The sequence below is a fragment of the Rana temporaria genome, chromosome 3 (genome assembly GCF_905171775.1).
Source record: "Rana temporaria chromosome 3, aRanTem1.1, whole genome shotgun sequence".
Classification (NCBI taxonomy): domain Eukaryota; kingdom Metazoa; phylum Chordata; class Amphibia; order Anura; family Ranidae; genus Rana; species Rana temporaria.
The window spans coordinates 411,232,308-411,254,361 of NC_053491.1; the positions used below are offsets into that span (position 1 = coordinate 411,232,308).

Below are 22,054 nucleotides of genomic sequence, written 5' to 3' on the forward strand. Positions count from 1 at the left end.
GCCTAACATCAATAGTATGCAAGCTCTTGTAGGGGATGATAAGGGATTATATACAAGTTATAAGGTAAGATTATGAGCACTGAACTTATTCTCTCTGGAGAAGAGACACTTGAGAGGGGATATGATTTCAATGTACAAATACTATACTGGTGACCTCACAATAGGGATAGAACTTTTTCGTGCAAGGGAACATAAAAAGACATGCGGCCATTCACAAAAATTAGAAGAAAAGCGATTTAACCACTTGCTGCCGGCCGTACGACTTTGTACGGCCGCAGTGTGGATCCCAATTGCTGGGAGGCCGTCTATATACGGCCTCCGGCCTCCAGCCATGGGGCGGCGAGCGCGTGCCCACCGCATCACTGAGATGCCGATGCGCGTGCCTGGCGGCTACGATGTCCGCCAGGCACCCGCGATCTGCGGTTACACAGACAAGGACGTGGATCTGTGTGTGTAAACGTCCAATCAGAATTGCCCACCCTGCCATATATGTACAGTGGCCGGGTGGGAAGTAGTTAAAATCTTTCAATAAAAATGCAGCAACTGAAAATCTGAGTGTATTCTGTTACTATGGACAATTTTTTTCCTCCGGGTACACACAATAATTTTTCGGGTTGTAAAAAACGTTGTTTTTTAAAAATGTCATTTAAAATGATGGTGTGTGGGCTTCAGAGCATTTTTCGGGTTCTGAAAAACGTAAAAAAAAAAATCGAACATGCTCTATTTTTTAACTACGTTTTAAACAATGTCGTTTTTCGGTTTGTAAAAAATGATCGTGTGTGGGCTTTAACGACATGAAAAACCTGCGCATACTCAGAAGCAAGTTATGAGACGGGAGCGCTCGTTCTGGTTAAACTACCGTTCGTAATGGAGTAAGCACATTCATCACGCTGTAACAGACAGAAAAGCGTGAATCGTCTTTTACAAACACAAAATCACAAAAGAAGCCCCAAGGGTGGCGTCATCCGCATGGAACTTCCCCTTTATAGTGCATTTTTTTTTCACTATCGTGTGTAGGCAACGTCGTTTTAATGATGAAGTTGAAAAAAAACGTTGTTTTTTCTAGAGGCTGAAAAACGTCATTTTTTACAACCCGAAAAATGATTAGGTCCAGCTGATGCCGCTTACACACGGTCGTTTTTCGGCATGAAAAAAATTGAAATTTTTCAGCATGTCCAAAAAACAACATTTTTCCAACTTCATCATTAAAAACGATGTTGCCCACACACCATCGTTTTTCAAAAATGATCAACAAAGCGCGGTGACGTACAATACGTACGACGGCACTCTGAAGGGGAAGTTCTATTCGCCTTTGGGCTGCTTTTAGCTGATTCCGTGTTAGTAAAAGACGATTCGCGCTTTTTTGTCTGTTACAGCGTGATGAATGTGCTTACTCCATTATGAATGGTAGTTTTACCAGAACGAGCGCTCCTGTCTCATAACTCGCTTCTGGGCATGCGCGGGTTTAAATCGTCGTTTTAGCCCACACACGATCATTTTTTACAACCCGAAAAGCGACATTTTAAAAAAACGACATTAAAAAATGCAGCATGTTCGAATTTTTTTTTTGTCGTTTTTCAGAAGCCGAAAAACGATGTGAAGTCCATTTTTTGTCATTTTTTTTCATGCCGAAAAACGACCGTGTGTACGCAGCATAAGGCTCTGTTTCCACTACTGCGAGTGGTTGTGCGACTTAACACATGTGAAGTCACATGACAAGTCAAAAGCCATGTATTTCAATGGTCTCCGTTCTAATTGGTGCGACTCAAGTTGCAGCGACTACAAAAAAGGTCTTTGCACTACTTTGTCCCGACTTCGGTGTGACTTTTTCTCACATGGTTCTCACCAGTCTCATAACATTGCATCAAAAATAGCATTGCAAAGTCGCACTGTAAAACGCGCGACTTTGGGGTCGCACTAGTGAAAACCTAGCCTTAGATAGGGATAGTAACACACATATATCATAGAACATTCCTTTCCATGATTTATCCAGCAAGAAATGAGTCAGGTCACCAGGAACCATAGTAGTAATCGTCCAGGAATGTGTATATGATCACATGGCAGTGCAGACACATAAGGCTTCATATATCAGATGAGTCTGCCATGAGGAAAGGAAAATCCCTATTACTTGTAACAGGAAGCACAGACACTTTCTTTTCAGACATTTTTGATGCACAAACCCCAATGAGATATTGTTCGCAAAATCATTGACCTCAAACTATAATTCAACCGCCATTAATCTTACTACATCCAACTATTAAAGTCCAAACTGTGATTGGCTGCTGGAGAATATAGTATTCCTTTCCTGTGGGCCTCATTTATAAAACTTTCACAAATAATGACTACATGCATGTATTGCCTTACAGCCACCAGTTAGATTAAAAGCTGTTGTGGAAATAAAAAAAAGACGAAATGATAGCTGTGGGGAACACAGGTAGTTCTTATTCCAGATATTTTGATAAATGGCTACTAGATTTAGAAGGACTTTACATAAGTGACTAACAAAAGGAAAACATTCAGCTAACATATTTTATGCAGCTACAGAAATGTTTATTTTTTTCATTTAGGGTAAAGGTTTTACATAAATAAGAGCTGACCATTGTAAGCACCCCTGACCGTTTTAAATGGTGTGTTTCAAACCTGCAACTGAAGCCTCGTACACACGACCGAGGAACTCGACGGGCAAAACACATTGTTTTCCTCGTTGAGTTTCTTGTTAGGCTGTCGAGAAACTCGACAAGCCAACTTTCTCCATTCCCGTCAAGGAATCAGAGAGCATGCTCTCTTTTTGGCTCGTCGAGTTTCTCGACAGTTTCCTCGACGAAAGTGTACACACGACCGGTTTCCTCGGCAAAAAAATATCTCCCAGCAAGTTTCTTGCTGGTTTTTGCCAAGAAACTCGGTCGTGTGTACGAGGCCTTAGGCCCCGTACACACGACTGAGTTTCTCGGCAGAATTCAGCCAGAAACTCGGTTCAGAGCTGAATTCTGCCGAGAAACCCGGCCGTGTGTACACTTTCGGCCGAGGAAGCCGACGAGGACCTCGGCGAGGAAATAGAGAACATGTTCTCTATTTCCTCGTTGTTCTATGGGAGAACTCGGCCCGCCGAGCTCCTCGGCGGCTCCAGGAACTTCACACTTTTGCTGGACAGCTTGGTCAACTTTCGAAAGTTGCAAGATACCAAATACTGGCCAGATTATAAGGTGGAAATTTGCCTAAAAAATAAAACAAATGCAGCCACCACTATTAACCATTTTTTTGCGATATAAACAAAAAGAGCGACAATTAAGAAAAAAACACAATGGGGCAAATCCACTTTACACTACAAGTGCACTTGAAAGTGCACTTGCAGTGCACTTGGAAGTTAAGTCGCTGTAGATCCGAGTGGGACATCCAAGGGATATAAAAAACAGCTTTTTAGCTTGCACATGATTGGATGATAAAATCAGCAGAGCTTCCCCTCATTTCAGATCTCCCCCATAGATTTAGAGCGAATGCACTTCTAAGTGCACTTGTAATGCAAAGTGGATTTGCCTTTCGTAAATAACCCCCATGGTCTGCAAAATCTTTGGTTTTTAGTAAAGGCAACTTCTGCCAAACAATGTAAAGGGTATCCAAACCCTAACTAAAGGTACATTTGGTTATAAATCCAGGTCAGTTTTTTTTTTTTCTGTGTCCCTTTGGGGAGATTTACCTTTACTTCCTGTCCTATTGTCAATACATGAGGTGAGACTGAGAGGAAATCCCTCCAAAGTGAGGGAATCCCTGATTGTCACCAGAACTAGAGTCTTAATTGGAAGATTGCCCTTCTATTCTTGTTCTGGTGCCAACCCAAAATTAGGGATTTTCTTTCACTGATAACAGTAAACATAACAAATAGAGAGGGTGAATCTCCCCAACAGGGGCACAGACCGCAATAAAAACCTAACAAGTGTTCAAATCCCTCTCCACTCTATCCACAACTAAAAAGCACCCCCTGCCAGGCCTGTGAACCGCATGGTGGGTGTAGCTGGGTGAAGGAAAGAGAGACCAAACATCTGTTCACTGAGCTACCACGAAGCGTAAAACTTCACTTCCGGTTGCTGTTGTCACTTTCCCTGTCCTTCGTGGCCAGAGAATACAAGGGAAAAGGGGTATTAGGCTGTTTTCAGCCCCCCTTTTCCTTATGGGATTTCTGCAGGGGACAGTTTCAAGTTTCCCCTTAAGGTTTGAGCGGGAAGCAAAGGGATTGGTTAGTGGTTTGGGTTACTAGGGGAAAATCCAGAGTTGGTGATAGGTTAGATGGGTAGTTGAGCGGGAATGGGTCGGATTGGTTCTGTGTCTTGGGTTGCTGGGGTAAATTTAGACTAGTAAAGGTCCAGGATAGGTCAAGCCAGGTCACCTGGTATTCCAGAATATTCCGGTTCTGGGAGAGAGCCCTATTTAAAGAGCTGGTTCCGTGGATCGGGGCCAGTCGTCCTAAGGGAGAACTGACAGCGGATCTCTGAGCTCTTCTAAGAGCTTTCAAAGAGCTATTCTCACTACTGCTGTTTGTTCCCCTTGGTCGGCATGAAGACGCTAGTGCGGCAGCTGCTGGAGCGGGTGGACGCAGAAGACGACGGATGGATTCGGCAGTGCCTGCGCTTACCTTCGGGTCAAGAATCGGTTCCGTTCGGTCAAGACGTCGGGGACCTGCCAGAATCGGTGGACGCCATCATGGAGGAAGAAGATGAAGCGGGCCCGAGCAAGATGCTTCCCCTTTAAGGTCGAGCGGCGGTCACGGCGGCCGTACGTGAAGAAGAGGCGGGACTTCCGGCGAAGAGGCGGAGGCTACAGAAGAAAGCGTTCAGCCCATCGTCCAGCCCACGTCGGTCAACGAAGAAGGCGGAGACGTCCCAGCGTGCCAAGCGGCAGGTCGGCCTATCGGAAACGGCGAGCGGAGTCGGCGAATGGGAGCGAGTGTCATCCAGGCCTGCGGTGACGTCATCACCGCCGCGACGAAGGTCAACAGCGTCATCGGAGCCTTGCGGCTCTCCAGCGCCGCAAGCATCGGTACGAAGGCCGGATCGGATTGCAGGAGCAGCTGGGGCAATTCCAGTGCTCTGTGCACCTACTGTGACGGCGCATCCCCCGTTGGGGAATTCTCAAGGTGAGACTGAATTTCTAGATGTCTTTTCCGCTGCCTTTTCCTCTTTCTTAGCAGATTTCCGGCGGAGGAGTGAGTCGCCTAGTGCGGTAAGATTGAACAATTCGTTTCCTTACAGGCCTTCAATGGGTGAGCCAGCAGCGGTGGTCTGGTCCAATGACAGACCTGAGGGATCTGTTGGGGTGCCTGTAAGTCAGGATCCAGGGCTGGTGGCGTGTCCGACTATAGCGGCTGGTAACGTAGTTTCACTACCTGACAGTCATGTCAAGGAGTCCATGCCGTGCTATTTATCCCCTTTGGGTTTTCACCTGTCGTCTACAATTAAAGACAAGATATGGAAAGGGGAATTCATAGAAATACTGTCTTTACTGCCTAATCAAAAGGAAGCTTTAAAAGATAAATCTGATAAAGATGAGGATAAGCGTAGACCTTACAAATCTTTTACAAATTGGTTACAGGGGTTTTGTATCTACGCAAGTGTGGTATGCGAAAGATTCCCGGAGAAAAGTCCGGGTTTGTTTCAGCATATTGACATTATTCAAGAAGCATACAAAGGTTTTCCTGGTTTTGCTTGGTTTGTCTATGACGAAGCTTTTCGTCACAAACTGTCGGTTTATCCGGGTTTGCAATGGGGAACCAAGGATGTAGGTTTATGGCTTAACCTTTTCCTTCCACAGAAGCCATTGGTCCCAAGGCCTGGGCCAGGTAACGTGTCAACATCTACTAGTGTACCTTATAAGAAAGGGCTGTGCTTTTCATTTAATGATAGCCAATGTAAATGGCCATCATCTTGTCGGTATAGACATGAGTGTGCCCTTTGCGGAGGTGCACATCCGGTCACCAAATGTTTTCGTAAAATGTCCATAGCTAATCAGCCACAGGGGAGCTTTTTTCTCAAAAGCAGCCACACCGGTGAAATTGGGAAGAATGCTCCTTTGGCTACACAAGTATCCAAAACGACAGACGGCGGAGCTGCTCATTAAGGGCTTTTCTGAGGGTTTTAGAATTCCACTGTTTGATGGGGAGGGTGTGTCAATGGTAAACAATCTGAAGTCTGTCTCTGACTTTCCCCTGGTAGTTGAGGAGAAGTTGAATACTGAAATTGCATTGGGCAGGATCGCGGGCCCTTTCTTGCGTCCGCCTTTTTCAAATTTTCGTTTGTCCCCTTTGGGGCTAGTACCAAAAAAGGAGCCTAATGCTTACAGGTTGATACATCACCTATCGTTTCCGTCGGGAACTTCATTGAATGACCAAATTGATACAAATTTGTTGTCGGTGTCGTACGCTTCGTTCGATCAAGCTATCCAAAAGATTAGGTTGTTAGGTGGATCGGTTTTAATGGCTAAGGCAGATATAAAAGCTGCTTTTAGGCTTTTGCCGATACATCCTGATTGCTTCAGTTCTCTGGGTTTTCAATTTCAGGGACAATATTATTTCGATCGCTGCCTTCCCATGGGTTGCTCGTTGTCTTGTTCCTATTTTGAAGAATTCGCCACTTTTTTGGATTGGGTGGTTTCCTATAAAGCTGGATCACCCTTTCTAATTCACTATCTGGATGACTTTTTATTTTTTGGTCCATCTGATTCCCCGAAATGTTTAGAGACGTTGCAGCAATTTATGGATGTATGCAACGATTTTGGTATACCATTGGCACATGAAAAAACTGTTTTCCCTACCACTTGTATCAAATTTTTAGGTATTACTATCGATACGGTGCATAAGGAATTTAGGTTACCTGAAGAGAAAATTCGGAAGTTAAAAAACCTTATTCTGTCTTTCAACAAGAAGAAGAAGGTTTTTCTGAAAGAACTTCAGTCCTTGTTGGGTCTACTAGCTTTTGCCACGAGAGTTTTGCCGGTGGGTAGAGTTTTCTCCCGGCGACTCTACTTGGCCATCGCAGGGATCAAGAACCCTTGTGCCCATATTCGTTTGACCATGGAACTGAAGGAGGATCTTCTGGTATGGCAGAATTTTCTCATTCATTTTAATGGAAGGGCTTTCTGGCAGGAAGAATTCGCCTTGGATAGGGACTTCTGCTTGTCCACGGATTCTGCGGGTTCAGTAGGTTGTGCAGCGGTCTGGGGTAATCGTTGGTGCTGTTCTTCCTGGCCTTTGGATTGGGTAAGTAGAGGCTTATGTAGAAATATTGTGCTATTGGAACTTCTTCCTGTGGTGGTCGCCCTGGAGGTTTGGGGTAGTGAGTTTGCAAATAAAAGGTTGTTAATCAGCACGGATAATAAAGGTGTAATGTTTGCCGTTAATTGTCTGTCCTCCAATTCTCCCCCGGTCATTGCATTATTACGGTATTTGGTGTATAAATGCTTGTTTTTCAACATTTGGATTAAAGCCCGTTATGTGCCGGGTAAGTCTAATGAGGTGGCCGACGCCCTCTCTCGTTTACAGATGAAGCGATTTTTCTCCCTGCTTCCTACGGCAGACGTGGTCGGGACGCCTTTCCCAGCAAGTGTATGGGGAATCGTCTAGTATCAGAAAATATTGAAAATTCATTGGCATCATCATCTTTGTCTAGCTATCATTCCTCATGGTTATTATGGTTACAATTTTTAGGGGCCTACGGAGCCTCGTTTGATAGAGTATCTGAGTCATTGGTTTTATTATTTTTGGAGTCCTTAATGTGTAAACAATATTCATGGTCGCATATATACAAAATTTTGTCGGGTATTGCGTTCTTTCAGAAGTTGCATAATGTTCCTCATTGTTTGTCTTATTTTTCTGTACAGCAGTCGTTAAAAGGTTACAAAAAGGTTAATTTTCATAGGGATAACAGGTGTCCAGTGACCCCTCAATTGCTGGTTTCTCTTTGTAATATTACCGCTTCTGTGTGTTTTTCTAAATTTGAATCCATTTTATTCAATGCGGTATTTACGTTGGCTTTTTTTGCTGCCCTCAGAATCTCTGAATTAGTATCCAGGAGCAAACGGAACCCGTCTGGTTTGTTATTTCACCACATTAACATCCAGGTTGAGAGGCTTAGTATTTTTATACAATACAGTAAGACTGATCGCTTGGGTAAGGGCCACTGGATTCATTTAGCTGCATGTTCGGGGGTGTTATGTCCAGTGGCCAGCTTATGGGCGTATTTACAAGTTCGTCCTGGCGCAGCGGGGGTGCTTTTTATTCATGAGGACTATTCTCCGCTGACAGTTTTTCAATTTCGGGCAGTATTATCCAAATGTTGTAAGGCGCTTAATATTGCGGATTTGAAAATTTCATCCCATTCCTTCAGGATTGGAGCCGCAACAGAGGCTGCTCGGCTAGGGTTTGATGCTAATAGAATTAAATCTTTGGGTAGGTGGAAATCGAACGCTTTTCAACTGTACGTGCGCCCTAATTTTGTTGTTTAACTGTTCTAGGTGTTCCAGGAGTAGTATGGATTGTGGGACACTCATTCATCTACTGGGCTCATCAGCGTGCAAAGAACAGATGTTATACAGTGAATTTGGGCTTCGATCCTTCGGTCTTCAAAGTTTTTTGGTGCGGTAGGAGGGGTATGGGTTGGGATGAGCTATTGTTCGAGTTTGAATCCCTTGTTTCTGTTTGGCCAGAACCCAATATTCTCATTCTCCACTTAGGTGGGAATGATATTGGACAAATGCGGACTCTGGATCTTATCTTTGGTATCAGGGATACGATCCAGATTCTTCGGGAGTCTTACCCGCAGTTGGTAATTGTCTTCTCGGAAATAGTCCCCAGGTTGAGGTGGTTGGACGCGGGAGTTTGTAGGCCATTTGAGAAGGTTAGAAAACGAGTAAACAAAGCGGTGGAGAAATTCATGGTGAACGTCACGGGTTTCTCTTATCGGCACATTGATTTGGAAGGTGGTCTTCCTGGACTCTACAGGAGTGATGGAGTCCACCTTTCGGGGGTCGGCCTGGACATATTCAATATGGCTCTGCAGGGTTGTATTGAACGGGCCGCGGTGTTGGGGTCTGGTGCCAGTCAGGGCTGAGGCCCTGCCTGCCGTGTGGGGATAGTGGTTGAAATTTGAGGAGTATGCAGCTTGAGTCGTAGTGGCTGAGCTGTTTCTTCGGTATTGATATGGTTGATTTAAGTTTAAAAGTAATTTTAGTATTTACAAGCATTAAATAAACCAATAGTTATGCCGCGGCCAAATTTATTCCAAAAATATGTAAGGATATTTATGAGGTATTTTGTGTACTTGTAAAAAAAAAAAAATATATATATATAATAAATGAATTATATAGTTTTGGTTGGTGTGGTCTCAATTATTTATGTCCAGGCATCCTGCATTTAATCCCTTAAGGTAATGGAGCACAATTAAAGGCAACTGAGACATCAGGGGGTCTAAAAGGACCCTGATGTCTCATTAAAGAGAAACTGTTGTATAAATATTTTATCCCATAGTAGACTTTTTGTCCCCTATGTGATATAAATAAAGTTTTAGTTTTAGTGAAAGTAGAAAAAAAAGTCAAAAAATAAAAGTTACAGTGAAGCACTTATATTTTTTTTTAGCACACCCTGCCCTCACATGCATGTCTATGCCTATGGGGGTTATTTACGAAAGGCAAATCCACTTTGCACTACAAGTGAAAACTACAAGTGCTTGGAAGTGCAGTCGTTGTAAATCTGAGGGGTAGATCTGAAATGAGGGGATGATTTTATCATCCAATCATGTGCAAGCTAAAATGCTGTTTTTTATTTTCCTTGCATGTCCCCCTCGGATCTACAGCGACTGCACTTGCAAGTGCACTTTCAGAGCAATATAAAGTGCACTTTGCACTTCTAGGGCTAGATTCAGCACAGTGGTGCAGTGAGTAGCACTTTCGCCTAGCAGCAAAAAGGTTCGCTGGTTCGAATCCCAACCACGACACCATCTGCCTGGAGTTTGCATGTTCTCCCTGTGTCTGCGTGGGTTTCCTCCGGGTACTCCGGTTTCCTCCCACACTCCAAAGACATGCTGGTAGGTAAATTGGATCTCGTCCAAATTGGCCCAGTATACTGTATATGTATATGTGTGTGTATGACTGTGTGTCCCTAGCGTGTCATGATCCTACGGGGTAAAAATGACCGCACCAGCCAAGCAGATACTGGCTGGAAAAAGCGCCCAGAGGCGATTCAGTTCGCATGCGTTGCGCTATACAAGTCATTCATTCATTCATTCACGTAGATCAGCGGATCTTTAGATCCGTGTGATTTAAGATACGCTGCCGCAAGTTTGAGAGGCAAGTGGGTAATTCACAAACCACTTACCTCCAAACTTGCGGTGGCGGATCGTAAATCCCCCGGCGGAATTCAAATTCCGCGGCTAGGGGGAGTGTACTATTTAAATCAGGCACGTCCCCGCGCCGATTTAAATGAGCATGCGCAGTCCGTGAATTTTCCCGGCGTGCATTGCTCCCACTGACGTCGCTAGAACGTCAGTGGTTTCGACGCTTACGTAAACGACATCCATCCATATTCCAGAACGACTTACGCAAACGATGTAAAAAAATTAAAAATCGACGCGGGAACGATGGCTATACTTAACATTGGCTGCGCCTCATAGAAGCAGGGTCGCGTACGTTCGTGAATTGGCGTATCTCGCTGATTTACATATTTCTCATCGTAAATCAGCGGGAACGCCCCCACGCCATTTTTAAATTACAGATAAGATCCAACGGTATAACACAGTTACACCTGTCGGATCTTAGTCATATCTATGCGTAACTGATTCTATGAATCAGGCGCATAGATACGACCAGTGTAAGTCAGAGATACAACGGCGTATCAGGAGATACACCGTCGTATCTCTCTGTGAATCTGGCCCCTAGTTTGCACTTGTAGTGCAAAGTGGATTTGCCTTTAGTAAATAACCCCCAATGTGTTGCAATGTAAATAACTGATTGCCCAAGTGAAACAGCATTGAAATAAATTTGCTAAGGTCATAATTAGGGTTTCCTGTCTGAAAAAAAGGACTACCACTCTCAGCTAACCTGATATATACAGGAGTAACAAACATTCCTCATTTCCATATGTGACTCATACCTCCATCTTCGTTCTTTGTCGCTTTTGTCTTTTTTCCCACTTTAGTCTCTTCCTCGTACCTCTCCGCCCTAGTAATCAGCACGCCCTCTTCATCGTCCTCCCTCTTAGGCTCCCCCTTGTCCTCATCTTCTTCCTCTGGGACCAGCTCTTTCAGAAATCCCTCCAGAAAGTCTTCAATCTCATCATCGGTGAGAACAACCTGTGCCCTGCCAGTAGAGGGCAGCAGTGGCAGTAGCAGAGAAAGGAACAGTATGGATGCTCTACCGCTCCACATCCCTCATTACCAGGGGGTGCCAACGATAATGACGGAAAGCCTAAAAACAAGAGAGATCAAATCATAATAGTGGCACTAGATATAATTGACCTCATATGTGCATGGATATACCAATAAAGGAAAACTCCACTCTTCTTAAAAAAATTATAACATACTGTATACAATTGCTACAAACACTATTTAGTACTGTAAATCAGAGTTAATAAAAACAACCTTTCCATCAAGTCTGCATACAATGCAATCTTCTAAGGCCTTGTTCACACAGCTGGTTTCATGACAGCTCTCAAAAGCGATCCATGGTAAATAGCTTTTCAAACTGGTTGACTGGTAGCTCAGATGTTGCCTCTTGGATGTCTGTTTTTTTTGGGGGGGGGGGGATCCCACTGCACTGCAGTATGATCCTATTCACTTGAATGGGGCACGTTTGGCACCAGTGCCACCTGATAAAAGTGGCATGCATTAAGAAATATGCCATTATAAACTCAAATCTACTGCCAGTTGCCCCTCTGCCTCCAGCATGAAAGTGGCCTAAAAGTGGTCTAAAAGTGACCTAAAAGTCATAAACATTAAAATGTTGCTTTTTGCAATAGGGCACCCTGGAAATATGCTGTACACCACTGGTTTTCCTGATGCCCCCCAAAGACCACATTTCTTACTGGTATGATGGGCTCAAAATTTCAAGTCTTGAGCCACTAGCCAGGCCTCAAGGGTTACTCGCCACTAGTTGCTCCACCCAACCCCTACCCTGCTCCGCCCCTAATTCTGCCGCTAATCACACCCTCATAAATTATTTTGTGAAATGTTTTATGCAGCATTAAGTTACAAAAATAAATATTAACAACAACTTTATCAGTTCCCCCTCAGCACAGCCTCGCCTTGCCCACCATTGCAGGCCAGATTATGACAGTAGGAAGATGAGAGGCGTGGGATCGCTTAGCGGTATAGCACGCTGTTACAACTTACATTGAAATTTCCTCCGCTCGATCCCACAGCCCCGCCTCCTCCTGACCCCGCACCTGTAATAGACAGAATGTGAGTCCAAAGAGATATGTTGTCAATCACAGGCGCGGAGTCAGGTGGAGGCTGCCTGGGAGTGGGGGGGCGAGCACCGCCGGTGGGCAGGGATGATCGGGAGCCATTCTTCTGGTGGAAGAGTGCATGGAGAAAAGCCGCGGGGATCACAAAATACACCGTAACAGCTTACATTGAAACTTTCTCTACTCTGTTTACTCCCACACAGTCCCGCCTCCTCCTAACCCTGCTCCTGTAATAGACAGAACGTGGGTCCAATGCTGGGATGCATTCTGTCTATCACAGGCACAGGGTTAGGAGGAGCCAGGGCTGTGTGAGAGTGAGTAGAGCGGAGACAGTTTCAATGTAAGCTGTTACAGCGTGTTGTACCGCTCAGTGATCCCGCAGCTCTCCTCTAACTCCTCTCACTTCCTCCACCCTGGCAAGGCTGCAATGGGGGCACTGTGAGGCTGCAATGGGGGCACTGTAAGGCTGAAATGGGGGCACTGTTAGGATGCAATTTGGGGCACAGTGAGGCTTAAATTTGGGGCACAGTGAGGCTGCAATGTGGGGCACAGTGAGGCTGCAATTTGGGGCACAGTGAGGCTTCAATGCGGGGCACAGTAAGGCTGTAATGTGGGGCACAGTGAGGCTGTAATGTGGGGCACAGTAAGGCTGCAATGGGTTGGGCACAGTAAGGCTGTAATGTGGGGCACAGTGAGGCTGTAATGTGGGGAACAGTGAGGATGCAATGGGGGCATGGTGAAGCTGCAATGGGGTGCATGGTGAGGCTGCAATGTGGGTCATGGTGAGGCTGCAATGTGGGGCACAGGTCATGCTGCATTGATGGTCACAGGTGAGGCTGCAATGATGGGCACAGGTCATGCTGCATTGATGGGCACAGGTGAGCCTGCATTGATGGGTGTTAAGCTGTGCTGAGGGGAACTGATAAAGTTGTTAATATTTATTTTTGTAACTTAATTCTGCATAAAACAATTTAGTGTAATTTCATGAGATAATTTATGATGGCGTGATTGGGGCGGGGCAGGGTAAGAGTTGGGTGGATCAACTGGTGGCAAGTAACCCTTGAGACCTGGCTAGTAGCTCAGGACTTGAAATTTCGAGCCCTGTGCAAGTACATGCTATTGGGATTTGAGCACAGGTATATCTTGTTTCAGGATCAGACATCTATCCCTAACCATAGGATGTGTGAATAAATGTGAACAGCTGTGGTACCTGTCAGCCTGTCATTGCACAGGTTGAGTGGACACGATTGTTCACATACACCTGTGATCCCAGCCGCAAGAACCCAACGATTCTTGCCACAATAATTTGCTGCATGCCCCTGAATCTGCTGCATGTCCATAAATCTACTTCATGCCCCTAAATCTGCTGCATGCCCCTAAATCTTCTGCATGCCTCTGAATCTGCTGCATGCCTCTGAATCTGGTGCATGCCCCTGAATCAGCTGTGTGCCCCTGAATCTGCTGCGTACCCTGAATATGCTGCATGCCCCTAAATCTGCTTCATGCCGCTGAATCTGCTGTATGCCCCTGAACCTACTGTATTCCCCTGAATCTGCTGCATGCCCCTGAATCTGCTGCATACCCCTGAATCTGCTGATCCCCTGAATCTACTGCATGCCCCTGTATCTACTGATGCCTCTGAATCTACTGCATGCCCCTGAATCTGCTGCATGCCTTGAATCAGCTGTATGCCCCTGAATCTGCTTCATGCCCCTGATTCTGCTGCATGCCCCTGATTCTGCTGCATGCCCCTGATTCTGCTTCATGCTGCTGAATCTGCTGTATACCCCTGAACCTACTGAATGCCCCTGAATATGCTGCATGCCCCTGAATTTGCTGTATGCCCCTAAATCTGCTTCATGTCGCTGAATCTGCTGTATGCCCCTGAATCTGCTGCATACCCCTGAATCTGCTGATGCCCCTGAATCTACTGCATGCCCGTGAATCTACTGATGCCTCTGAATCTACTGCATGCCCATGAATCTACTGCATGCCCCTGAATCCACTGATGCCTCTGAATCTACTGCATGCCCTTGAATCTACTACATGCCCCTGAATCTACTGATGCCCCTGAATCTACTGCATGCCCTTGAATCTACTGCATGCCCCTGAATCTACTGATGCCTCTGAATCTACTGCATGCCCCTGAATCTACTGCATGCCCTTGAATCTGCTGCATGCCCCTGAATCTGCTGCATGCCCCTGAATCTGCTGCATGCCCCTAATCACCTGTGTGAATATAGCTTACAGTGACCTTGTTGCGAAAAGTAATAAAACCCCTGGTGTCTGCCCACGCCATCAAAAACCATTCACAAGTCCTCATCCCTAAAGTCCGCTAGGAAACCAACAATTGTGAGAGCGTTGATCACCTGGGTCCCCTGCAGCTGTCTTTGGTTTCTCCTCCTGCCCTCCCAGTTACTATAGGACCCTGTAATGCTATAGAGGTCAGCGGAGGAACTAGAGGGACCTTCTGGGGCCCTAAGAGATCAAATCTATAGGTAGGTCCCAGTGGGCTTCAAAGACAAGACCTGGTGAATGGATCAGCATTCAGTCCCCCCAGCACTGGGAAAGTTGTGTTTTTAAATGTAACAGGGGCTTTATTACTTTGTTTTTTTCAATAGAGGGTCACGTTAACCCACATTGGATGGAAGTCCTGACTTTTGCAAGGTTGCCGTGTTTGCGGAACAGAATGAGCAGCTCACTGATTGGTTTCACCTGTTGACTGGAACTGCTTGTTATAAACAGCTTGTTTGTATAAATGTTGCAATGTAAATAGTATAAAATGTATAAAAATAAACAAAAACTACAAGCAGTAACCAAACAGGTGTTAGTTTGCTTAGAAAACTGCAATCCCTGGAGTCTCATTAAAATACACAATCCCTATAATAGCAAAAACAAGATCACAAAGCGTTCCCTGCTGTCAGAGGAATGTATGCGCTCAATCAATGGCTACTTCAGACTTGCACACAAAGTGATCTGTAATTACATTTCCTATACCATGCGTGTAATTGCTGAATTAAAAGGAAGTAAAAGTCTTTTACAGGGTATAAAATTATAAAGGCATGATGCAAGGTAATGCCATAAAGCAGTTCATGAAAAAATGACAAAAAAAGTACAGTAATCTGTAGACACCAATGTAGATCAGATCTCAGTCTATTGCATTCTGACCGATGAAATCTGAGCTATCATATTAAAGAAAAAATATAGTGTATTCAGGGGTGTGTGCATGATTTTAGTCATTGCCGTATTGTTCGTCAACAGATTTTTTTTACATGCTTTTGCTGTTATATTACTATGGAGAGTTCCAAACTAGCCACCAGAGGGAGCTCTCAATGGAAGCACTCTGAAGCCCCATACACACTATCAGTTTTCCTGCTGGTTTTCTCTTCAGGTTTACCAAAACCATCTAATATGAGGTCAAACCTTAAGCGTTTCAATTTGAATGCAATCAGGCAGGTCCTTGTACTACATGGTTTTGGTAAACCTGAAGAGAAAACCAGCAGGAAAACTGATAGTGTGTATGGGGCTTGACTCTCTGAGATGGGGGGTGCATTGTTTTTATAGTCAGTCACATGGGGGGTGCATGGTTTTGATAACCAGTCATCTGACTAATAGGCGTTTATTTACTAAAGGTGCACTACTTGGAAGTGCAGTTGCTGTAGGTCTGAGGGGGACATGCAAGGAAAATAAAAAACAGAATTTTTGCTTGCACATGATTGGATGATAAAAATCAGCAGCGCTTCCCCTCATTTCAGGGCTTTCCCCCAGATCTGCAGCGACTGCACTTGTAATGCAAAGTGGATTTGTCTTTAGTAAATAAACCCCATAGACTTGCATTGTGGGAAGGAGCATCAAAACGCAACAATTGTGCAGCACTGCAAAGCAGGAAGCCAAGGCTGCAAATGTAATAAGCTATACAAATATGTAATGATCGTCCTATGTACATACTGTATATAATTATATTATATGTTATACAGAAACAAGTTTAAAAATATTTACACACATATTGATAATTTTACTTACCAGTATAGAGAGCTAAGCTTTTTTACATAGTTATCTAAAGTTAGCACTTCTGCGTACGCATTTTTCTTGTTTTTAGGAGTGAAGGGTCATACAGAAGCTTTTGTGGGGCTGGATAGTTTTTGGCCCCATAGATTTTTATTTTGGGAGCACCTAAAAAATGCATATGTTTCTCCACATTCTCCCATTGAGAGCAATAGGCCAGAAAATGACCCATCCTACTTTAAAACAAATTCATGCACTTTTGGAACTCCAGACATTGAGCTACAGGAACCTGAATGACCAAATGTAAACAGGGACAATCTAAAAGCAGAAGATTTGACTTGTTGATTGTTTTTTTGGAGCTTTGCGCCTAAATGTGTAAATGGGGACTAAAGAAAATGAAAAAGCTATACATTCCCCCTTGTTAATGAATAAAACCTATATAGGGTGAAAAGTTGGATAGTGACACGAGCCATTAATACCGCTCAGAGTTTTTATCTATAAAAGCAGATCTTCAATCAACAACCCCACACAACCACCCTGTAATTTTTTTTACCCCTGCTTATTGGGAGGTGGTTGTTGCCCCACCGAGATCCTCTGATGCCCTGTCACCCGCACCACCCGCACCACCATGTTGTTTTTTACATCATTGAGAGGCCTATTGTAAGGTGACCAGATTTTTAAAATGAAATCCGGGGACATATTTTTTCTTTACTAGTAATGGCAACAATCAGCGACTCTCTGCCCATCGCCGCCCGCCTCACAGCCTCTCAAGTCTTACTCTTCGGGCCCCGGCTACTACTGGATGGGGAGCGGAGGAAGATCACTCTCTCAGGAAAGGCAATGTGATAGGCAGGTGGCTGGCCAGGATTTGAGCCAAGGCAGAAGAACATGCGAGTGAAGCTGAATGGGCATGCGCCCAAAACTGAAGAAATATTCCCTCCGCTCCGACCAGCACCTGATCATCAGAAAGGGGCACAGATAATGGAAAAAATACAACCCCCCTATGCTAGTAGGCACGGCGAAAGGGGGGGGGGTGTAATTCAATTTTTTTTATTTTAATTCTGCACTGACTGTCCTCGAAATTGCCCCCGAAATTGCCCCTGCCCCTTATTAAATCCAATCTGGGGACAAAACCAGGGACAGACTTGGTCCGGGGACAGTGTCCTCAATCAGGGGACTGTCCCCTGAAACTGGGGATGTCTGGTCACTATTGGCTCTTCCAGATTCAGCGGGCAGGCCTCCTGATGATGTGCCACTAGACCTGCCTCCTTTGTGAATTAAACACTATGGGGTTGATTTACTAAAGGCAAAATGACTGTGCACTTTGCAAAGCAGTGCAGTTGCTCCAGAGCTTAGTAAATGAGATAAGGCTTCACTTTGCAAAGAATACCCAATCACATGCAAGGAAAAAAGAAAACATTTTGCTTGCATATGATTGGATGATGGAAGTCAGCTGAGATTCTGCTCATTTACTAAGCTCTGGAGCAACTGCACCTATTGAGTGATTGGATGATAGAAATCAGCAGAGCTTCCCCTCTTTTCAGGGCTTCCCCTCAGATATACAGTGACTGCATTTCCAATTTGCAAAGTGCACAGTCATTTTGCCTTTAGTAAATCAACCCCTATGCTTCCTGGGATCTTCAATCAACAACCCCCCCCCCCCCCCTTTTTTTTTTTACCCCTGCTTATGGGGAGGTGGGTTCTGCATATTCACCCACCCAACGGATCCAGCGTTGTCCCACTAAGATCCATTGATCCCCTGCCACTTCTAGTTCCCGTGGCGCCATGTTGTTTCTGACGTCATTGAGATGCCTTTGGCTCTTCCAGATTCAGCGGGCAGGCCTCCTGATGATGTGCCACTAGACCTGCCACCCTCCTCTTTTGTGAATTAAACACTTTGCTTCCTGGGATGTGACGTGCATATCCCAGGAGGCACAGTGGGCATTGTGCACATCATTCGTCTAGGCAAGTGATGTCCATGGGGGGGGGGGGGCTATGACATTTTCTTTTTAAAACAGCACTATTACTGTACAGGATGGGAGGAGGGGTGGAGGGAGGGAACTTCATTAAAAGGGTGAAGATCCAAACAGGTATATATGTACAGTGTGCTCACACATAGCATCTAATAAAAAAATCATTTTTACTATTCATTTTATATATAAAAAAAAAGATGAAAGGTCTATTTTGAATGGTGGTTTGGGGTTAAACCTACCTCTCACATCATCATTGATCTTTGCTCTATGAGCTGAATAATATGTGTGCAGTACTAGGGTATACACTGACTTTATGGGATTTCCCCCTCTTTGTGCTTCCGCTTTGTGTGCCAGTCCTTCCAAAACCCAAAAACACAATTTTTGCCAAAACTGACCATACTATGCGTGACTTTGGCAGACGCGTTAAATCCCAAGCTGAGCAGGGACTAATGTAAAGGGATCAATGTTCTCTCTAAAGTGCTGTGGAAAAAGAATAAGTGCAATAAAAAAGAGTAACCTAATCTAACCCCCCAAACTCCCTACACAGCGACACGCGGTACTTCAACGGTAGGCACAGGATTCTCAACTTACCTCTTGTGTGGTCCCTTGATGCTCAGGAGACGGGTGAAGAAGAGAGATGCCCACTGGGTAGGAGATGTGTGGGTACCACTCAGTCCAAGTCAGTTTGGAAAGTCCTCTCCTGGGACTGTAGCAGGTAGAATTCAGGTCACACAGGTTTGGGGAAGTCACAAAAACTCTGAAGTTCAAGGGTAACCAGGCACGATGAAGTCTGCTGGAGGGGTTATGAAATAATGAGCTGGAGAATGTCCCTTTTATCCCAAACTCTTTGTGTCGTTATCCCTCTCCTTCTGACCCTGTGTGAGTCTGTACCTGACATCTGCAGAAAGGAAATTGAATCCAGCCCCTCTCCACCCTGCTCTCCCCCCCCCCCCTGGATATTTAACCCCCCCCCAGCACCAGGACATGTTACTGCGAAAGAGGGAGGAGAAGAGATGGAGACGTCTGAGAGTTCTTCTGTACTTTATGATTCAGTGAACTGTAGCAGTCCTTATATCACAATGCAAAACAACAGACAAATGTTTTCAATGGACTTCAAAGATTTGGGTTTGAAACCTTGATTTATTTAATACCTGTTTAATGGCCACACACATGTCAAAAAATTGATTGATTTCTTTTCCTGTTTATAGCAATAATTAATCTATAGTTGACACCCACTCAATCGATATGCCATACAAGGGAAAGTGGATATTCATCGATGGTTAAGATACAATCATAACTTGCAATTGTAAGATATTGATTGCACCTGTGTTCCCACAATGCAATCCCATAACCTGATTGATGGAAATATGATCGTATTTATGAACAAAATATATCAGCGCTGCTGATCGATGCAAAACAATTGATAATTTTCCCTAGCTGATCGAATCAGTTGGATTGAACCCAATCTATTTTAAATGAAAATAGATTGGAAGTGAAGTTATGGCTGTTCCATTGTTTGCGGATTTGAACACATTCCACATGGATCGGATAATAAAATTGAAGTTTGTGTGGCCACTTTATTTTGGCACTTCTCTCCTACATGCATATATCATAATTTTTTTGTTAGAAAATTACTCAGAACCCCCAAACACTATATATGTTTTTTTTTAGCAGACACCCTAGGGAATAAAATGCCGGCCATTGCAACTTTTTATCTCGCACAGTATTTGCGCAATAATTTTTCAAACGCCTTTTTTTTGGGAAAACAACGGTTTTGTGAATTAAAACAAAACAGTAAAGTTAGCCCAATTTTTTTGTATAATGTGAAAGATGAAGTTACGCAGAGTAAATGGATACCTAACATGTCATGCTTTAAAATTGCGCACACTCATGGAATGGCGCCAAACGTCAGTACTTAAAAATCTCCATAGGCGTCTCTTATTTTTTTTTTACAAGTTACAAATTTAGAGTTACAGAGGAGGTCTAGTGCTAGAATTGTTGCTGGCGCTCTAACACACGCGGCGATACCTCACATGTGTGGTTTGAACGGCGTTTACATATGTGGGCAGGACTTACATGTGTGTTCGCTTCTGAGCGCGAGCTACCGGGGATAGGGGTAGGATTATTTTATTTTTTATTTTACTCAATTTCTTTTATTTTTACACTTTTTTTGTCATTTTTTTTTATCACTTTTATTCCTATTACAAGGAATGTAAACATCCCTTGTAATTGGAATCACTGTGACAGGTACTCTTTATGGAGAGATGCGGGGTCAATAAGACCCCACATCTCTCCTCCAGGCTGGAAAGCATTAGATCGTGAAAAAAAATTCACCGATCTAATGCTTTCAGCCGCGATTGCGGCTGTGTTTACATTCCAGGACCCGGGCGTGACGTCATAACATCGCGCCCGGGCCTCCGACGATCATAGAGATGACTGGTCACCATCTGGTCACCAGTCTACTCTATGGTTTCCATCGGACGCCGGTGGATCGTTTCTCCGGGTCTCCGATGGCAAAGGAGAGCCCGGAGAAGCACCGGATGGAGGCGGGAGGGGGGGGGCGTCCCCTCCCGCCGCCTATAAGAACGATCAAGCGGCGGAACCGCCGCTATGATCGTTCTTATGGTGCAGGGATTAGCCGGCTGAAGAGATCGATATCTGAATGATGCCTGTGGCTGCAGGCATCTTTCAGATATCCCCACTGAAAGTCCAGGACGTCATATGACGTCCTTGGGCTGGAAGTGGTTAACAACACAATATACGGGTGTACTATACCAACCAGACACTTAACATCATTATGAAAGCTGTTTTTTGATTGGATGCTCTGTAAATAGTGGGGTTAGTTTACTAAAGGCAAATAGACTCTGCACTTTGCAAGTGCAGTTGCTCCAGAGATTAGTAAATACATTTTCCTTGCATGTGATTGGATATTCTTTGAAAAAGCGAAGCTTCACTTAATTTACTATGTTTTGGAGTAACTGCACTTGCAAAGTGCACAGTCTATTTGCCTTTAGTAAATTGACACTGTTTTTGGCATTGTGGCCCTTCTTTTCAGTCATTTTCTAACATGAGGCTATTTAAAAGTTTTGTGCTCAAGTACCATATGAGACGAAGTTCTCACTTCTCCTGACCCCCTCAGCTGCTTCCTCTAGCTTTTGACAATGAGAAATTAGTGCAGGAACACTGGGCTGCATTCAAGAAGCAATTGCACCTGCGTAACCATAGTTACGCAGCGCAATTGCTTACTTGCCCCGGCAATTTACGGAGCTACTGCTCCGTGAATCAAGGGCAGCACAGTAAATTTGCGGGGGCGCAGGGCAAAAAACTTTGCCCTGCGCCTCCGTAAAAAAAGCGCAAATCTACCTGAATCCGGGCCACTGACTTTGCCTCCCTCCGCTACTATCCTGTGTCAATGGTGGCCTGATAGCCATATATTAAGAGTGTGAAGTTTAATTCTGGGTGAATTGCGCTTCAAATTAGAAATGGAGGCCAATTTCCAATTCGGTTTTGATGGTACGAAGAGAGAATTGACCCTAAAGATAAGCCCACTCAAAACCGATCTTTTACTTTGATGCAAGCAGAGGCACTTCTTTGCAAATTTCAGCACTGGAGTTCTTTTCTCTGCCCGCAGCAC

The 22,054-nt window shown here is 44.5% G+C and overlaps 1 protein-coding gene across 1 annotated transcript in view; it reads right to left on the reverse strand.

Annotated features, from left to right (window-relative positions):
* The window catches only part of AEBP1 (AE binding protein 1), an 81,720-nt gene extending 62,394 nt beyond the window's left edge, over positions 1 to 19,326 (reverse strand). Inside the window, exons 1-2 of the mRNA XM_040346048.1 lie at positions 19,012 to 19,326; positions 11,132 to 11,445 (exon numbers count right to left, since the gene is read on the reverse strand). Of these exons, the coding sequence (XP_040201982.1) occupies positions 11,132 to 11,405 (274 nt within the window). The 5' untranslated portion in view covers positions 11,406 to 11,445; positions 19,012 to 19,326. The remainder of the gene's footprint in view (positions 1 to 11,131; positions 11,446 to 19,011) is intronic.
* Between the last annotated feature and the right edge of the window lie 2,728 nt (positions 19,327 to 22,054).